At 41.5% G+C, this 15,819-nt stretch overlaps 1 protein-coding gene across 1 annotated transcript in view; it reads right to left on the reverse strand.

The window, feature by feature from the left end:
* Positions 1–15,573, reverse strand: part of Fkbp3 (FKBP prolyl isomerase 3) — a 16,936-nt gene extending 1,363 nt beyond the window's left edge. The window contains exons 1-6 of the mRNA XM_036206543.1: positions 15,397–15,573; positions 11,939–12,040; positions 10,555–10,662; positions 4,191–4,326; positions 2,728–2,795; positions 14–111 (exon numbers count right to left, since the gene is read on the reverse strand). Coding sequence (XP_036062436.1) covers positions 14–111; positions 2,728–2,795; positions 4,191–4,326; positions 10,555–10,662; positions 11,939–12,040; positions 15,397–15,504 — 620 coding nt within the window. The 5' untranslated portion in view covers positions 15,505–15,573. The remainder of the gene's footprint in view (positions 1–13; positions 112–2,727; positions 2,796–4,190; positions 4,327–10,554; positions 10,663–11,938; positions 12,041–15,396) is intronic.
* Between the last annotated feature and the right edge of the window lie 246 nt (positions 15,574–15,819).

Here is a 15,819-nt window from a genome sequence, read left to right on the forward strand (position 1 = left end):
GGAAAAAGGATACTTGGCATCCGGCTGTCCTTTCTTTCCATAGGCCCATTCTGGTTCAATCTCCAATCGAGCCTTTTCTCCTTTACTCATAGTCAGGAGCGCTTCATCCCACTAAAAGCAAGAACAAAATACACACGATTATAGAACAGCAAATAAACACATTTTTTAATTCTACTGGTGCTGCATAGATGGCTTAAAAGTTAAGGCATCTCCTCCTTTCCGCACTCTTTCCGTCTGTTCTCCCCCCTCTGTGCAATTTGTCTCCCTCCCTCCCTCCCTCCCTCCCTCCCTCCCTCCCTCCCAATAAAGCTCTAGAAAGGTTAAAACACACACACACACACACACACACACACACACACACACACACACACCCAAAACAAAACAAAGTTAAGGCATCTTAACACTGTAGCAGAGTTCAGTTCCCAGCACCCAAATCAGGCAGCTCCTAACTGCCTCTAACTCCAGCTCCTGAGGAACCCCCCTGTTCTGGCCTTCATGGGTACTCATATGCACATAACATACAAAACAATAATTTTGTTTGTTTGAGAGAGATCCTGGTTTTTCTATGTAGCTGTAGCTTATGTGCCCTTTGTCCACCAGGCTGGTCTTGAACTCATACAGAACCACTTGCCTCTGCATTTCAAATGCTAGGATTAAAGTATGTACCACCATGACTTAACGGTAAAAATAACCTTTAAAAAGTTCTATTATTACCCTAAGGTAATATGCTTGGATGAATTCCTAAATCTGTCTCCAATTTCTTTAACATGAAGTTTCAACAAGTTCAAAGCAAAGCTCTAGTCAGCCTTTTTTTTTTTTTTTTTTTGGTTAGGTTGGAGATCAAACCTTGTACATTTTAGTCAAAAGCAACATCTTGTACTAAAACCTGACTTGTTTTACATTGTTTTGAGTTCTACATAGAAGTCTTAAGTCTCATCTTGATTTACAGAAAGCAGTATGTCATATATTTGTAGCTACATTAAGTAAACATTTTGCATGTCACCATTTGAGTGTCTGAGAAACAATTTAAACAGGTAGTTCTAACAAAACATAATTTGAGGAAATGATATCAACTTGACTTATAATTTCTTCAATACACTGTATTAATAGTTAATCTTACTTAAGGCTAACTTCTCCTTAAGGTTTACTTTGTCATTTCTAATATGCTTGGGCAAATAAAAGCATGTTGATGTCTCAAAGATTTTTAAAAGAAATAAATTGCTCTTTCTACAAGCACTTCAGTAGAATATATTTCTTCATTATATGTGCCAAAATACGTTATGCCTGGGACCGAACTAGGCCCTCTGAATGTGGGTGAAAGTTATGTGGCCAGATCTGTTTGGGAGTTCCTGGCAGTGGGACCAGGACTTATCTCAAAATGGCTTCACATTCTGTGACACATTGCTCAGCCTTGACACTGGAGGGGTGAGGGTGTGGAGGGAGGGGGTGTGTGTATGTATGTGTGGGGGGCTTGGTCCTGCCTCAACTTAGTATGCCAGACTTGACAGACTTCGTTGACTCCCCAAGGGAGGCCTTACCCTCTCTGAGAGGGGGTGTTGGGGGAGAGAGGGTGGGAGGAGGAACTGGGATTGGTAAGTAAAATTAAAAAACTTTTTTTTCTAATGAAAAACAAAAAAAATATATTAAATGTGAAAGGCTGTTTTCTGACAGTATTAACTTTCAAAGTAAGCTTATACATAGAAACTACTGTATGAGTCCCCGTTATATTAAATTATACTCCCTAAAGCTTATAGCTCTAGAGTTTGTCAATATTGTTTATTTGTTCAGATAGGGTCTCTATGTACCCCTGGCTGGAGCCTCCACAGATCTAGCTACATCTGCTTGGAGTGCTTGGATGAAGGATGTGAACAAGCATGCCTGGCCTAGGATTCTTACTTTATAGATGGGGAAATTCACACCTAGGAAACTTGTAACCAGGTCAGGCAGTAAGGATACTAAGTCTTTCTGACTTAGATTATTTTCCTTATATCCCCAACCCTAATTCTTGGATTTTTACAAAATGTTTTTTTGTATGTTTTGGTGGTTTGAATGATAATGCCCCCATAGGCTCATATATTTGAGTGCTTAGTCCCCATTTGATAAACTGCTTTGAAGGATTACGAAGTGTGGATTTACCAGGTGTGGTGGTGCACACCTTTAATCCTAGCACTTGGGAGCCATAGGCACATGAATCTCTGTGAGTTACGGGTAGCCTGGTCTACAAAGTCAGTTCCAGGACTGCCAGGGCTGATAGAGAAAACCTGGTTATTTTTTTTTTTTGTTATTTTTGTTTTTGGTGTGTGTGGTTGGTTTTGTTGGAGGAGGTGTGTTGCTGGGAATGGACTTTGAGGTTTCAAATGCCCATGCCAGGCCCAGTGTCTGCTCTCTGCCTGGTGCCTGCAGATCTGGATGTAAAGCTCTCAGCTACTTTTCCAGCACCATGCCTTCATGCTCCCTACCATGACATTAATAGACTACGTAAGCCTCTGAAACTGTACACAAGCCTCCAATTATATGAGCTGCCTGGGTCATGGTGTCACTTCACAGCAAAAGAATAACGAAGACATGTTCAGAATCTAACCTAGCTAGTAGTACCCTGTATATACTAGTCAAGTGTTCCATCACAAAGCTGCTCTCTTCATCCCCACAATCCAAACTTTTTAAGAGCCTTACACCACAATCAACATCTGTTCGAATACCTAGAGATTCATTTGCCATCTTACTTACCCCTCTGATAACCTTGCCTACTCCAACCTTGAAGCTTAAAGGCTTGGCATTTTTCTTCTTCTTTGAACCTGCAAAACAGATTTACCTTTTAATCACATACTGTAGTTTTAATTACCTTCTAAACTGTATTATTAAAGTACTTAAAAACTTCCTGGGCTGGAGAGATGGCTCAGAGGTTAAGAGCACTAGCACTGACTGCTCTTCCAGAGCTATTGAGTTCAATTCCCAGCACCCACATGGTGGCTCACAACCACCTGTAATGAGATCTGGTGCCCTCTTCTGGCCTGCAGTCACACATGCTGTATACATAATAAATAAAAAACAACCCCCCCCCAAAAAAAAATGCCCACCAAAGTTATAAAAGAAACCGTAAAACATGTTTGAAGTATGTGATTGTTGTATCACATACGTACATCGCTAACTACAACTGCATATAGCTTCAAGATGAACACAACCTGAAAGCAGAGGCTTTGGACCACTAAATAACAAGCTATATTGACTTCTTTGAGGCAGAATCTCACTGTGTAGCTGCCCTAGAACTCAGTACTTAGACATTTTGCTTCCAGAGTGCTGGGATTATTTTTCTTTTCTTTTTTTTTTTTTATTAAAATTGTAAGCCGGCGGTGGTGGTGCACGCCTTTAATCCCAGCACTTGGGAGGCAGAGGCAGGTGGATCTCTGTGAATTCGAGGCCAGCCTGGTCTTCAAAGCAAGTTCCAGGAAAGGTGCAAAGCTACACATAGAAACCCTGTCTTAAAAAAAAAAAAAAAAAAAAAAATTGTAAAGCATTCTGGGACACTGCTAGGTTTGAATATTGCTTTGTTACTAACCTGATACTGAGGCTTGGTCCCCAATGTTGCAGTGTGTCGAGTTTAAGGGAACCTTTAAGAGGTGATTAGGGGTTGGGGATTTAGCTCAGTGGTAGAGTGCTTGTCTGGCAAGCACAAGGCCCTGGGTTTGATCCTCAGCTCCACATACAAAAAAGTGATAAGATGCATAAAGGATATGAATGCTTTTTTAAAATAGGAACAAGTTCCTCACTTGTGTGGTGCTTACTAGTTAAATGCAGAATAGACTATTAGCAAAGCAAGCAGAGCACTGACTTCCCTCAATTGTGGCCATACAAGTGCTTTTCTTCATGTGGTCCTCACTTTCTTAGGACAGACAGCACATGACACCAGGAACGGAGCAGATGCCACTTCCACTGTGTTCTTAGAGTGCCACAACTAACAGCCACGTGAAACCTCTTTAATAAGTCTCAAGAGTTCTAAAACAGACATAAAGCTTCCCTCAAGTTCCACATCCTTTGCTTCCTAAATGATCAAGATTAGCCAGCCAACACCCCATGAATGGTAGACCACCACCAAGAAAATCTTGGCACAAAAGACATCAGGGGAAAGTAATAGCAAAGAAAAGAGAATGACCTTTTGCTTATCTGTCTAGTGCACAAACTATAAGACTTACTTGTTTGAATATTAGTGTCGAAAACAGTTCCATCTGGGAGTGTCCCTGTATACCAGCAGTGAACAACGTCTCCCTTTTTAGGAAAGTTGGTTTTATCTCCCTTTTTTAGAACAGATTTTGTATATTTCGGTGGACCCTAAAAATAAAATACATATTTATGTCCTTTTAAAATGATGACATAATACTTATACAACTTAACCCAGTGATGAGAATACTATTCACATGAGGCCATAATTTAATGTCAAATAAATTATAGTATCTTTGGAAACTAAAATTCTCATGGCATGACTTTTCAAAGTTAGAAAAATAATACTAAATTCCTAAGGTACTATGACATTCCTTACCACATGCCAATTACTAGATTTTTTAAAAAAATCATATGCAATGAAAATGAATACATTGACATTGCCTACACCCACAGCCTGACTATGACCCCTCAAGAATCTTAGATGGAACCAGGAATGGTGGCATGCAACGTTAATCCCAGTACTCCAGTACCATAAGAGGCAGGGGAAGGCAGATCTGTGAATTCAAGGCCAGCCTAGTCTACGTATCAAGTTCCAGGCCAGTCAGAGTTGCAAGCTGAGATCCTGTCAACAACAACAACAAACAAATTTTGGAGGGAAAAAATACTCATGCAAATAAATGGTTCCTGTATTCAGAAATGGATCTGCATTATCCAAATTAATTTTCAGTTTATAAATCTTTTAAAACAAGTAGCAAGGCTAGTTATCAAGGATTTAACATCTACTTGGCTCCTGAGTTTGGAAATGAGAGAAATAGTGTTAGTATTTTTCTTCCTTAACTAGTTGCATTGGTCAAGTCATGTATTCAATTGTCTGACTCCTTTAACTCTAGATTCCTGAACTCTTCAGAACTTGAATTAAACTTGTTTATTCTCTCTGCTAATAGTCTCTCCCTTTGATAACAATTTTCTTGACCAAACTAGCCAGGACTTTATCCTTTTCTGGGCTAGGTCTGAATCTTGACCTGTGAAGACTGGAGGAGCAGTAATAGTTTACAAAAGCTCAAGGGCCTTATTCTAGGCCAGTGGTTCACAACATGAGGGTCATGACCCCTTTGGGGTCATATACCAGATATCCTACATATCAGATAATTATATTATGATTCATAACATTACCAAAATTAGTTATGAAGTAGCAAGGAAATTTTGTGGTTTTGGGTTACCACAACATGAGGAACTGTATGAAAGGGTCACAACATTAGGAAGGCTGAGAGCCACTGCTCTAGGGCTACCCTTCTGAGAAATCCCAACACTTCCTGTCGTAGAATATTATTTTAAGGTGTGTTACTTTTGTTTATGTTGCATTTGTTTAACTCTGTGAAGCTGTGTTACTGTGCCTGTCTAAAACACTTGATGGTCTAATAAAGAGCTGAACAGCCAAAAGCAAGGCAGGAGAAAGGATAGGCAGGGCTGGCAGACAGAAAGAATAAATAGAAGGAGAAATCAGAGAGGAAAGAAATCAGTACCCAAAAAAGGAGGACTCCAGGGGCCAGCCACCCAGCTATACAGCAAGCCATGGAGTAAAAGTAAGATTTACAGAAGTAAGAGAACAGGAAAAGCTCAGAGGCAAAAGGCAGACTGGATAATTTAAGGAAAGCTGGCAAGAAACAAGCCAAGCTAAGGCCAAGCATTCATAAGTAATAAGCCTCAGTGTATGATTTATTTGGGAGCTGGGTGGAGGCCTCCCCCTCCAAAAAAAAGAGCAAAAACAACAAACGACACTTCCAGAAGAATTTCCTGTTTGTTCCTGCCATCCTAAAGGTTAAGGCTCTTGTCTCAGTCTGTGTTTAAGAGTAACAGTGAGGGAGAGGAAATGGCAAAGACTTTAAACATCTCACTTCCTGCCCCTGTTGAAGTCTTTGCCATTCCCTCTCCCTCACTGTTACTCTTCCTTAAAAGGCCCAGTCACCCACACATGTAAATGGGGCTTCGGTCTGAACAAGACTGACTGTGCCAATTTAAGTCTGCTGAGTGCATCTTTGGTATAGGTAGTTCTTGAGTGATGTTAAAAATACTACTCTAATGCCCAAAGGCCTACACCATAGAAAATACAATCTCTGGAATCTTTTCCATTTTCAAACTTGGGACACCTGCCAAGTGTTCCTCTCTGCAATGCATCTTGCAGGAATACCTGACACTACGTTTCAATTTTTTATCTAAAGTTTTTAGTGTGTATACATATACATGTGGGTCAGAGTTGATACTCTTAGATTTACACTTATCTGTGTGTATGTGAGTGCATGCCATATGTTTGTGGATGATTGTGAAGGCCAGTAGCGTCTAGTCCCTGGAGTTGGAGTGACAGGTAGTTATGAAATGCCCACAAGGGTGCTGAGAAGTGAACTCAGTCCCTCTGGAAAAGCAGAAAGTGTTTTTACCAAGACTCATCTCTTTCCACTTCTATGTAAAGTATGGGGGACAAAATCTGGATGCCAGGCTTCCCATTACACACCTGTACCAGGTCAGCCATTTCACCAGCACTATATTGCAGTTCATAACAATAAGTACACCTTATACAAGGAATTTTGCTTCCTCAGGAACTTAGTATTGTCTGAAGATACTTTAAATTGTTACAAGTGGGAGGGGCTTAAGGATGTTGTCCTAGCGACAAACATGATCAAAAATAACTTGGGTGTTGTGGAGTCTTATTTTAAGATGTGCTGTGGAACATGTGTTTGATGACGCAAAGATGTGTTGCATTCTTTTATGTTGCATTTGTTTAACTCTGTTAAACTTGTTACTTTACCTGTGTAAAATACCTGAATGGCCTAATAAAGAGTTGAACAGGCAATAACAAGGCAGGAAAAAGGATAGGCAGGGCTGGGAGGTAGAAAGAAAAAATAGGAGGAGAAATCTGGGAGGAGAGATCCAGGAGCAGGATAAGAAGGAGGACTCAGCTGGGCGGTGGTGGCACATGCCTGTAATCCCAGCACTCGGGAGGCAGAGCCAGGCGGATCTCTGTGATCGAGGCCAGCCTGGTCTACCAAGTGAGTTCAAGGAAAGGCACAAAGCTACACAGAGAAACCCTGTCTTGGGGGAAAAAAAAAAGAAAAAAAAAAAAGGAGGAGGACTCAGGGGCCAGTCACCCAGCTACACAGCAAGACAAGGAGTAAGACGTAAAGAAAGGTACACAGAAATAGAGAAAGGTAAAAAAGGTAGATGGGACAATTTAAGAAAAGCTAGCTAGAAATAAGGAAGAATAAGCCTCCACGTGATTTATCTGGGAGTTGGGTGGCAGGCCCCCAACATAGCTAAGACCAAAAACAACCAACTACACTTGGGGAAAAGGCTTTATTTTGGCCTTCATATCTCAATCACAGTTTATAACTAAGGGAAGTCAGGGAAGGCACCAACGGAAGAAAGGTCACTGGCTTGCTCAGCTTGTGTTCTTTTGTTTGTTTATTTTTTGAGACAGGGTTTCTCTGTTTCTCAAACTCACAGAGATCTGCCTGGCTTTGCCTCCCGAGTGCTGGGATTAAAGGCGTGCACCACTACCGCCCAGCCTTCAGCTTGTGTTCTTACATAACCTTAGACCACTTGCCCACATCAATCAAGAGATTGCCCCCACAGACATGCCCACAGGCCAATCCGATGGCAGCACATCTTCAATGGTGGTTCCCTTTTCCCATGTGACTGGTTTTGTTGTGTTGACAGAACTAACAGCCCAAAAGAGCATCCATCAAAAAAGAAATAATAAAATGAGCCCCAGAGCTCCCCTTATTTGCCAACAAACACACAAAAAACCAAACAGGCAAAAACAGTCTAACTTGGGGAAGGTTAGCCTATCCAAATCCCAGCACTTGGGAGACGAGGAAGGATCATCATGTGTTTGAGGATTGCCTGGATTGCAACAAACTCTGAGGATTCTGTCCCTGCTTCCCTTCTCCTTGGAGTGTTAGAATGATGGGCAATCTACTATTCTATCTGGCTGGCTTAATATGGGTTTTAGGGATTTAAGAGTCCTTTCTCCTGTAATGCAAATATTTTTACCAACTGAGCCACTGCACCAGCCCATCATTTTCTTAAGAGAAATGTATCCTGTCTGCTACATGAGTACCCCTGAGAGCAATGAATTGCATTGATTTTTAGAATATTGTCTTATGACTTTTGCCTCAAATTAAGCAAACTAACATGAATTCAGACCAGGCCGAGAGAACAATTTCTGCTTGTTTTGTCACCATTTTTCCTCTGTAGTTCCAAAGTACCAGCACAGAACATGACAACATGGTGAGCACAGTGTCACTGAGAAGGTCCAGGAAGTACAGGACACAGAACATGACAATATGGAGAGCACAGTGTCACTGAGAAGGTCCAGGAAGTACAGGACAGGACATGACAACATGGTGAGCACAGTGTCACTGAGAAGGTCCAGGAAGTACAGGACACAGAACATGACAACATGGTGAGCACAGTGTCACTGAGAAGGTCCAGGAAGTACAGGACACAGAACATGACAACATGGAGAGCACAGTGTCACTGAGAAGGTCCAGGAAGTACAGAACACAGAACATGACAACATGGAGAGCACAGTGTCACTGAGAAGGTTCAGGAAGTACAGGACACAGAACATGACAACATGGAGAGCTCAGTGTCACTGACAAGGTCCAGGAAGTACAGGACACAGAACATGACAACATGGTGAGCACAGTGTCACTGACAAGGTCCAGGAAGAGAGAGAGTGTGTAACTAACTTCAGTGTTCCTATAAAATAAATGAGGTCCTTAGTTCTAAGGAATAATAGTTAAACCTACAGGTCATTACAAAAATTTCCCTTTAAGATTCTCTGCATTGGCCGGGTGGCGGTGGCGCATGCCTTTAATCCCAGCACTCAGGAGGCAGAGGCAGGGAGATCTCTGTGAGTTCAAGGCCAGCCTGGTCTACAAAGTGAGTTCCAGGACAGGCTCCAAAGCTATACAGAGAAACCCTGTCTAGAAAAAAAAATAAAACAATTTTTTTTTAATGCATTGTTTCTAGCTCCTAAGAAACTCTGTTTTATTACAATTCTTTTTCTTAAATGTTTTTTTTGGTTTTTCAAGACAGGGTTTTTCTGTGTAGTTTTGGTGACTGTCCTGGATCTTGTTCTGTAGCCCAGGCTGGTCTTGAACTCACAGAGATTCACCTGGCTCTGCCTCTCGAGTGCTGGGATTAAAGGCGTGCGCCACTGCCGCCCGGCTGTTTTTTTTTGGAGACAGAATTGTACTACATAGCTCTCACTGGCTTGGTACTCAACTACACAGACCAGGCTGGCCTTAAAAAGTCAGAGATCTGCCTTCCTCTGCCTCCTGAGGGTTAGGATTAAAGGTATGCACCATTACCACCACCCCATTTCTTAACTCTAACAGTGTATAATTTTCATGAGAATAAGCTATGCTTATTGCTTTTGAAACCCCATAGTAATCATAGATTTATTTACTTTTGTAGCCACTTAATATTTACTCAATAGATAAAACAGTCATCAAACACAGTTATAATAAAACTCGAAATTCTTCTGTATGTACATATCCACAAACATTAATTTTTACTTCCTGAAAGATTATGCAAAATTAACTGGCTTTAATCACATAACTATCTGACTTCACTATACCTTAACTTTCATTCTGTGAATACATACCCAAGTTATAAAACTAAATGTAGATTATTATCATTGATACTGACTGCTTGCAGTGAATGAGCTTAAAGCTGGGCCTACAATTCCTGTGCTTAGGTGGGTGAGGCAGGGGGAAAAAAAAAAATCAAGAGTTTGAAGACAACCCAGGCTAAAAGCAAAACCCTATATCCAAAAAAATAAACAAACCCCCAAATGATTTATCAGATTCTTCAACGTTTACGTGGAGACTGTTAAGCCTGGGCTGGGAAAATGAGGTATGAACTGTTTCCAAAGCCCGGCACATCATGTTCATTAGAAAAAGCTAAAAATAACTTAAAAGGAAGTTTCTTTAATTCAACCCAACTTGGCTACAGAATCAGGCTCTTAAAATAGTTCAGAAAGTCTGGGAGCTCTGGCCAGAAGCTATTAGCTCTTGAGTTTATTTCTATACCGAGAATAGGGAGTCAGTACACTCCAAATCACAGCTTCCTCTGAAAAAGTAGCTGTACTCAACCACACCTACTTTATTTAGAGATACAAAGCAAATGTTAGCTGGGCTGAGGGGGCACACAGGGGTGCAATCCTTGCTTGTTGGGTGATGGAGGCCAGCCTACACAACGTAGTGAAGCCCTTCTCAAAATTAAAATAAGTACTTGGAATTAATTTAGTGGTAGAGCATATCGCACATGTATGAGGTCCTAGGTTCAGTCCCTAGTAATAAAAGAAAAAAGTAAAAACTATCATATACAAACCTCATCAAGAGTCTCTTCAGACTTGGTTTCTTTGGGTTTATCGTCATTAAGCTTCACATTTTTCACTTGCTCAGACACTTTACTTACAGTTTCAGTACCCTTGAAACGCTGTAAAAAATATTCTAACATGAGTAGTGGACAGGCCAGCAACTAGGAAGAGTATCTAGATCCCACCCTTCCAATAAATGAGCACCTGCACAATGAATACACATTTATGTATCAATAACTCAAACAAAAGCAATCACCCAAGGGAATCATCTAAAAACAAAGATATTACTGATTTAAATATATAAAGTCAATAAATTATGACCTCAAACCATTTCATGATATAAATTCTAAACAAGCACCATGACCTTCTGATAAGGAAGTCAGACTCGCCGGGCGGTGGTGGCGTACTGTGGATATCTCTCTGTATAAATAAAATGCTGTTTGGCCAGTGGCCAGGCAGGAAGTATAGGCGGGACAAGGGAGAAGAGAATTCTGGGAGGTGGAAGGCTGGAGGGAGGGGCTACCAGCCGCAACCACAACAAGGAAGATGTAAAGTATTGGTAAGCCACGAGCCATGTGGCAAAATATAGAGTAATAGAAATGGGTTAATTTAAGATAAAAGAAGTAGATAACAAGAAGCCTGCCACGGCCATACAGTTTGTAAACAATATAAGTTTGTGTGTGTTTACTTGGTTGGTTCTGAGCATCTATGGGCCTGGCAGGTGACAGATTTGTCCTGACTGTGGGCCAGACAGAAAAACTCCAACTACAGTGGCGCACGCCTTTAATCCCAGCACTTGGGAGGCAGAGGCGGGTGGATCTCTGTGAGTTCCAGGCCAGCCTGGGCTACCAAGTGAGTCCCAGGAAAGGCGCAAAGCTACACAGGGAAACCCTGTCTCGAAAAACTTAAAAAAAAAAAAAAAAAAGGAAGTCAGACGCATACTACTCAAAGCTCCTTCAATAAAAATCCTTTTTTGTAGATGATAATCACTTTGTAGTAAACAAACATTAAAGAATTTAAATCTGTTTTTATCATCTAAACTAGTCTAAGTTCTTCTATGACATAGAACTCACTGTTTCCACATAACATTATAAAAGTGTAGAGAATGTCAACTGGCTTCTCGTTTATGACCTATGAATTTGTGTATTGACTTATACCACTAGGAGTTTCTTTTGCTTTTTGTTTTTAAATCTGGTTTATTTAAAAATAACCCCAAATACTCAACCATGTTGTAAACTAGCCTTGCTTGATATGACAGAAAGTCCAATTATGACCACATTTAAGAAAAACTGCAGGTGGAAAAACAACTTATTCTTCCAAAAAAGTGCATTTAAAATTTGTATGTGGAAATAAAATTTCTAAATGAAGTTCTTCTAATAGGATGTTATCACTTACCTTAGTTTCAAAAAGATGGTTATAGGCTGTAACCAAATGATCCTTATTAGCAGTCTTAGCTACATTTTTAATGTTTCCCAATAGCTTATGTTCTGCAAGAAACTACAAAGAAAAAAAGCTCATTAGTTAAAACAATTTCCCTTGAGTAGGAAGGATCTAAAATTAGAAAATGGAATCTGGAGGATGTAGCTCAGCAGGTAGAGTGCTTGCCTTGTACGTGCAAAACCCTGGGATCCATTCCACACACCACATAAACTGGGTTTGGAGACACATACCTAAAATCCCAGCATTGAGAAGTATCAAGGCCATGGCCAGGTACACAGTAAATTCAAGACTAGGCTGAGGTACATGAGACCCTGTCTCAAAAGAAGAAAACAAAGAAGGAAATGGAGTCTGGTGTGATAGAACTGTAGTCTGAGGCAAGAGGATCCCTTGAGCTCAGGAATTCAAGACTAGTCTGTACAAATAATAAGACCCTGTCTCAAAACCAAGAAACTTAGAAACAATCTTTTGGTGCTTAGCTGCTATGTTTCTATAGTAGCAATGAAGAAATAAACACTGTATCTTTATATTCCATTCCGAAAAGGCATATTTTGAAATACCAGGAATTAAGAGTTAGAACTATAGTATGTGGGTTGGGTATTTAGCTCAGTGGTAGAGCACTTGCCTAGCAAGCACAAGGCCCTGGGTTCGATCCTCAGCTCAAAAATAAAGTATGTATGGGAGACAGATTCATTTTAACCTTTCTCCCATTACAGAACACACAGAAAAGATTATCTAGACATTAAGCATACTATAAGCAGCTTCCCTGGTAGAATGCTACTTGGCATGTCTTTAGAAGTCTACAAGTTGTCCTCTGACTTCTAGTGTCATGGCACTCAAGCCCACACACATTAAGCTAAGAAATAAATGTAAAATAACAAAGCACGTGTGAGGCGAATCCAGAATGGAGAGTTCTAGACCATCTTATGCTACTACACAGTAAGACTATCTCAAGAAACTACAAAAAAGCAATAATAATAATAATAATAATAAAATCAATTAATAGTATGTTTATCTTAAGATCAAGTGAGAGTTAGAAATCTTGTGTTAAAAATTAAAAAAAAAAATTCTTGTGTTTGTCAGTTTGGACACACAAAAAGCATGCATGGTGTGCTCAAGTCCTCACTTCCCACCTTGTTTGAGACAGGGTCTCTCTTACTGTCTAGGGGGCCTAAGAGCTCCCAAGGATGCTTTAGTCACTTCCCATGCAGCCCTGTGATTGTAAGTACTACCACCTCCTGTAGCTTCAGACAGTCTGGGCATCCTAATTCACAGCATCATACTTGTGTGGCAAACACTTTACCCACTGAGTCATATCTCCAGCCTTTTATTGTCATCTGCTTCCTTCACTGTATTTGGAATGTCCTGGTCCCCGAGTTTTTTTAAAGTTGCTTTTAGCACCTAAGAGTTTTTCTTTGTTATCTACCTTTATCACTACCAAATTTTCCCCGCTTTGCTGTTTCTCTCTTTCCCCATCCCCACTCCCCTTTTTGAGACAGGGTCTCAATATGTAACCCTGGCCAGCCTAGAATTTACAATGTAGTTCAGGCTGACCTGGAATCCAGGGATCTACTACTTATACCTCTGGGATTAAAGGTGTGCACCACCACCTCTGCTACCAATGGGCGGCTAAGATGGAGAAAAGGCTGAAAACTGCATTAAAAAGAAATATTTTCAATAAGAGACTGGTGAAAGGTTATAAAAGTTGGTTATATAGAAGTAATCAGTTACTTCAGCACTCTTGTGATTTCTTTGAAAGAGCCCAGGAAAATATCTAAACCACAGCTATCTAATATTTAAGATTAACAGAAATGACCAGCAACTAATTGTTTCAAGAGCGATCACTGGGAACCATGCATTATTTTTTTTACAAAATTATTATGTTCCAAATCTCTTGAAATTGTCCAAATTAGGTCATTTTAACCTAGGAGTATAAAAGAAGAAAAAAAAACCCTATAAAGTCTACATTGTGATAAGCTGTTTAAAGATAGCTTAAAGTAGTACCGTTTTGAGGTATTAAATGTCTAACGCTACTGTTGAAAAGCAAAATGGCTCAAGAAAAAATAATTCCATTAAAATGGCACTAGGGTCTATCTGCACGGTGTCTTGTGCTTTTCACTCTTGTATATTTAAATATGGAGCATAGTTCTTACTCTTACTACATATGTTCTATAAATACTGGCTTAACTATTTCCCGATGCCAGAATAATTATAAATAAATAAATATATATATAAATATAAATATATATATATATATATATATATATATATATATATATATATAAATATATATAAATAAAATGGGAGGAATTGGAAGTGTAAGAGTTCTTGAATCTCCCCGTCAAGATCCTGGAAAAACACAGGCCAGAGTCTGTGAGTGATCGCTGCAAAACATGCATTTAAATGGCTGTCACCACAGCATTTTCTTATCCTGGAACCACAGAACACTCAATTACTTAACCTTTTAGAATTTGAAAAACTGTAAGAAAATCAAATTTCAGGCTGCACCTTCTGATTTCAAGTGGTAGATTCATAAACAACAACGTGTACCATCATTCAGCAATTTAAGGAGATAAGGAACACGACGACATAGTGGCGCATGACTGTTATCCCTAGCATTCGGGAGGTGAAGGAAAGGGGAGTTTGTGGCCAGTCTGGGCTATGTCAGAAGTTGCCCCCAAAAAACATTAAAAGGGGAGGGGGGTGGTCGCCGGAATGATCATTTCTGAAGGACAAAAAGTCAGGTGCCTGATAAAAACAAACTGTGACTGAAAAAATGGGTGACTAAGATGGAGACCAGGCTGAAAACGGCATTAGAAAACTACAATTTTTCAAATCTGCGTGTTTATAACCACAGAAGAGGCCACAGTATAAAAATTACACACTCCCCTAAGTAGAAAGGTAAAGGGATTTTCTAACAAAAAAAAAATGTTAAACCGTAATTTATGGGTTTTTGAAAATCACAGATCATTATACTTCGGTATTTTGTAAATTGGTAAAACCAGTAAGATGCACACACGACGTCCCACGTCTTTACACCCCTCCCTCCCATTTCCCAGGGGCCAGCACTCTGCGCCCGGGAATCCTGCATGCGCGGCTCCTCGCCCCCCGCCTCAGACCCCAAGATCTCAGGTTCCCTTTTCTCTCGGGCCCTGGGCCTCACAGAGCCCAACTGAGATTGCAATCTCCGACTGCAGCTCGCTCGCCGGCCCTAAGAAACCAGGCCGATCCCCGCGGAAGCAGGGGCGGCCCAAGGGGCGGGAGGGTGGCAGCTCACGCGGGCCGCTCGGGCCTGGCCAGCACCGGCCACGGAAGGCGAGGGCGGGGGCACCGAGGAATCCGGGATGTAAGGCATCTCCGGGGGGGTGAAGCGGCCCTGGATCGCCCCGGCCCGGCCGCCCAGGGGCCTCTGGTACCGAATCTGAACCGTGATCCTGCAGAAACTTGATAATGTCCTTCTTGGGCAGCTGCTCGCTGCGCAGCTGCTCCACGGTCCATGCACGCTGGGGAACAGCCGCCGCCATCTTCCCCCGCTGCCGCCGCTGCACTGAGCCAGCCCGCCTCAGTCCGGCGGCGCCCCGCCCCCGGGGCGTGGCCTGGGTTTGCGCCACGCTCTAGGGGCGGGGCCTCTCTGCCTTTCTGAGTCAGCCGGCCAGTCCTGCGTAGCACCGCCCCCGGGGCGTGGCCAGAGCATGCGCCAGGCGTGAGGGGGCGGGGCCTCAGCCGTTCGGAGCGCCGCAAGTCTCTGTCTATTCCCGGCTCCCGGGCCTGCAGGCACTCAGAGGCCGGGCTACCGTGATCCTAACAGGGAATGGGACGTCAAGGCTGGGCTGTGAGGA

The sequence above is a fragment of the Onychomys torridus genome, chromosome 14, assembly GCF_903995425.1.
Source record: "Onychomys torridus chromosome 14, mOncTor1.1, whole genome shotgun sequence".
In the NCBI taxonomy this organism is placed as follows: Eukaryota; Metazoa; Chordata; class Mammalia; order Rodentia; family Cricetidae; genus Onychomys; species Onychomys torridus.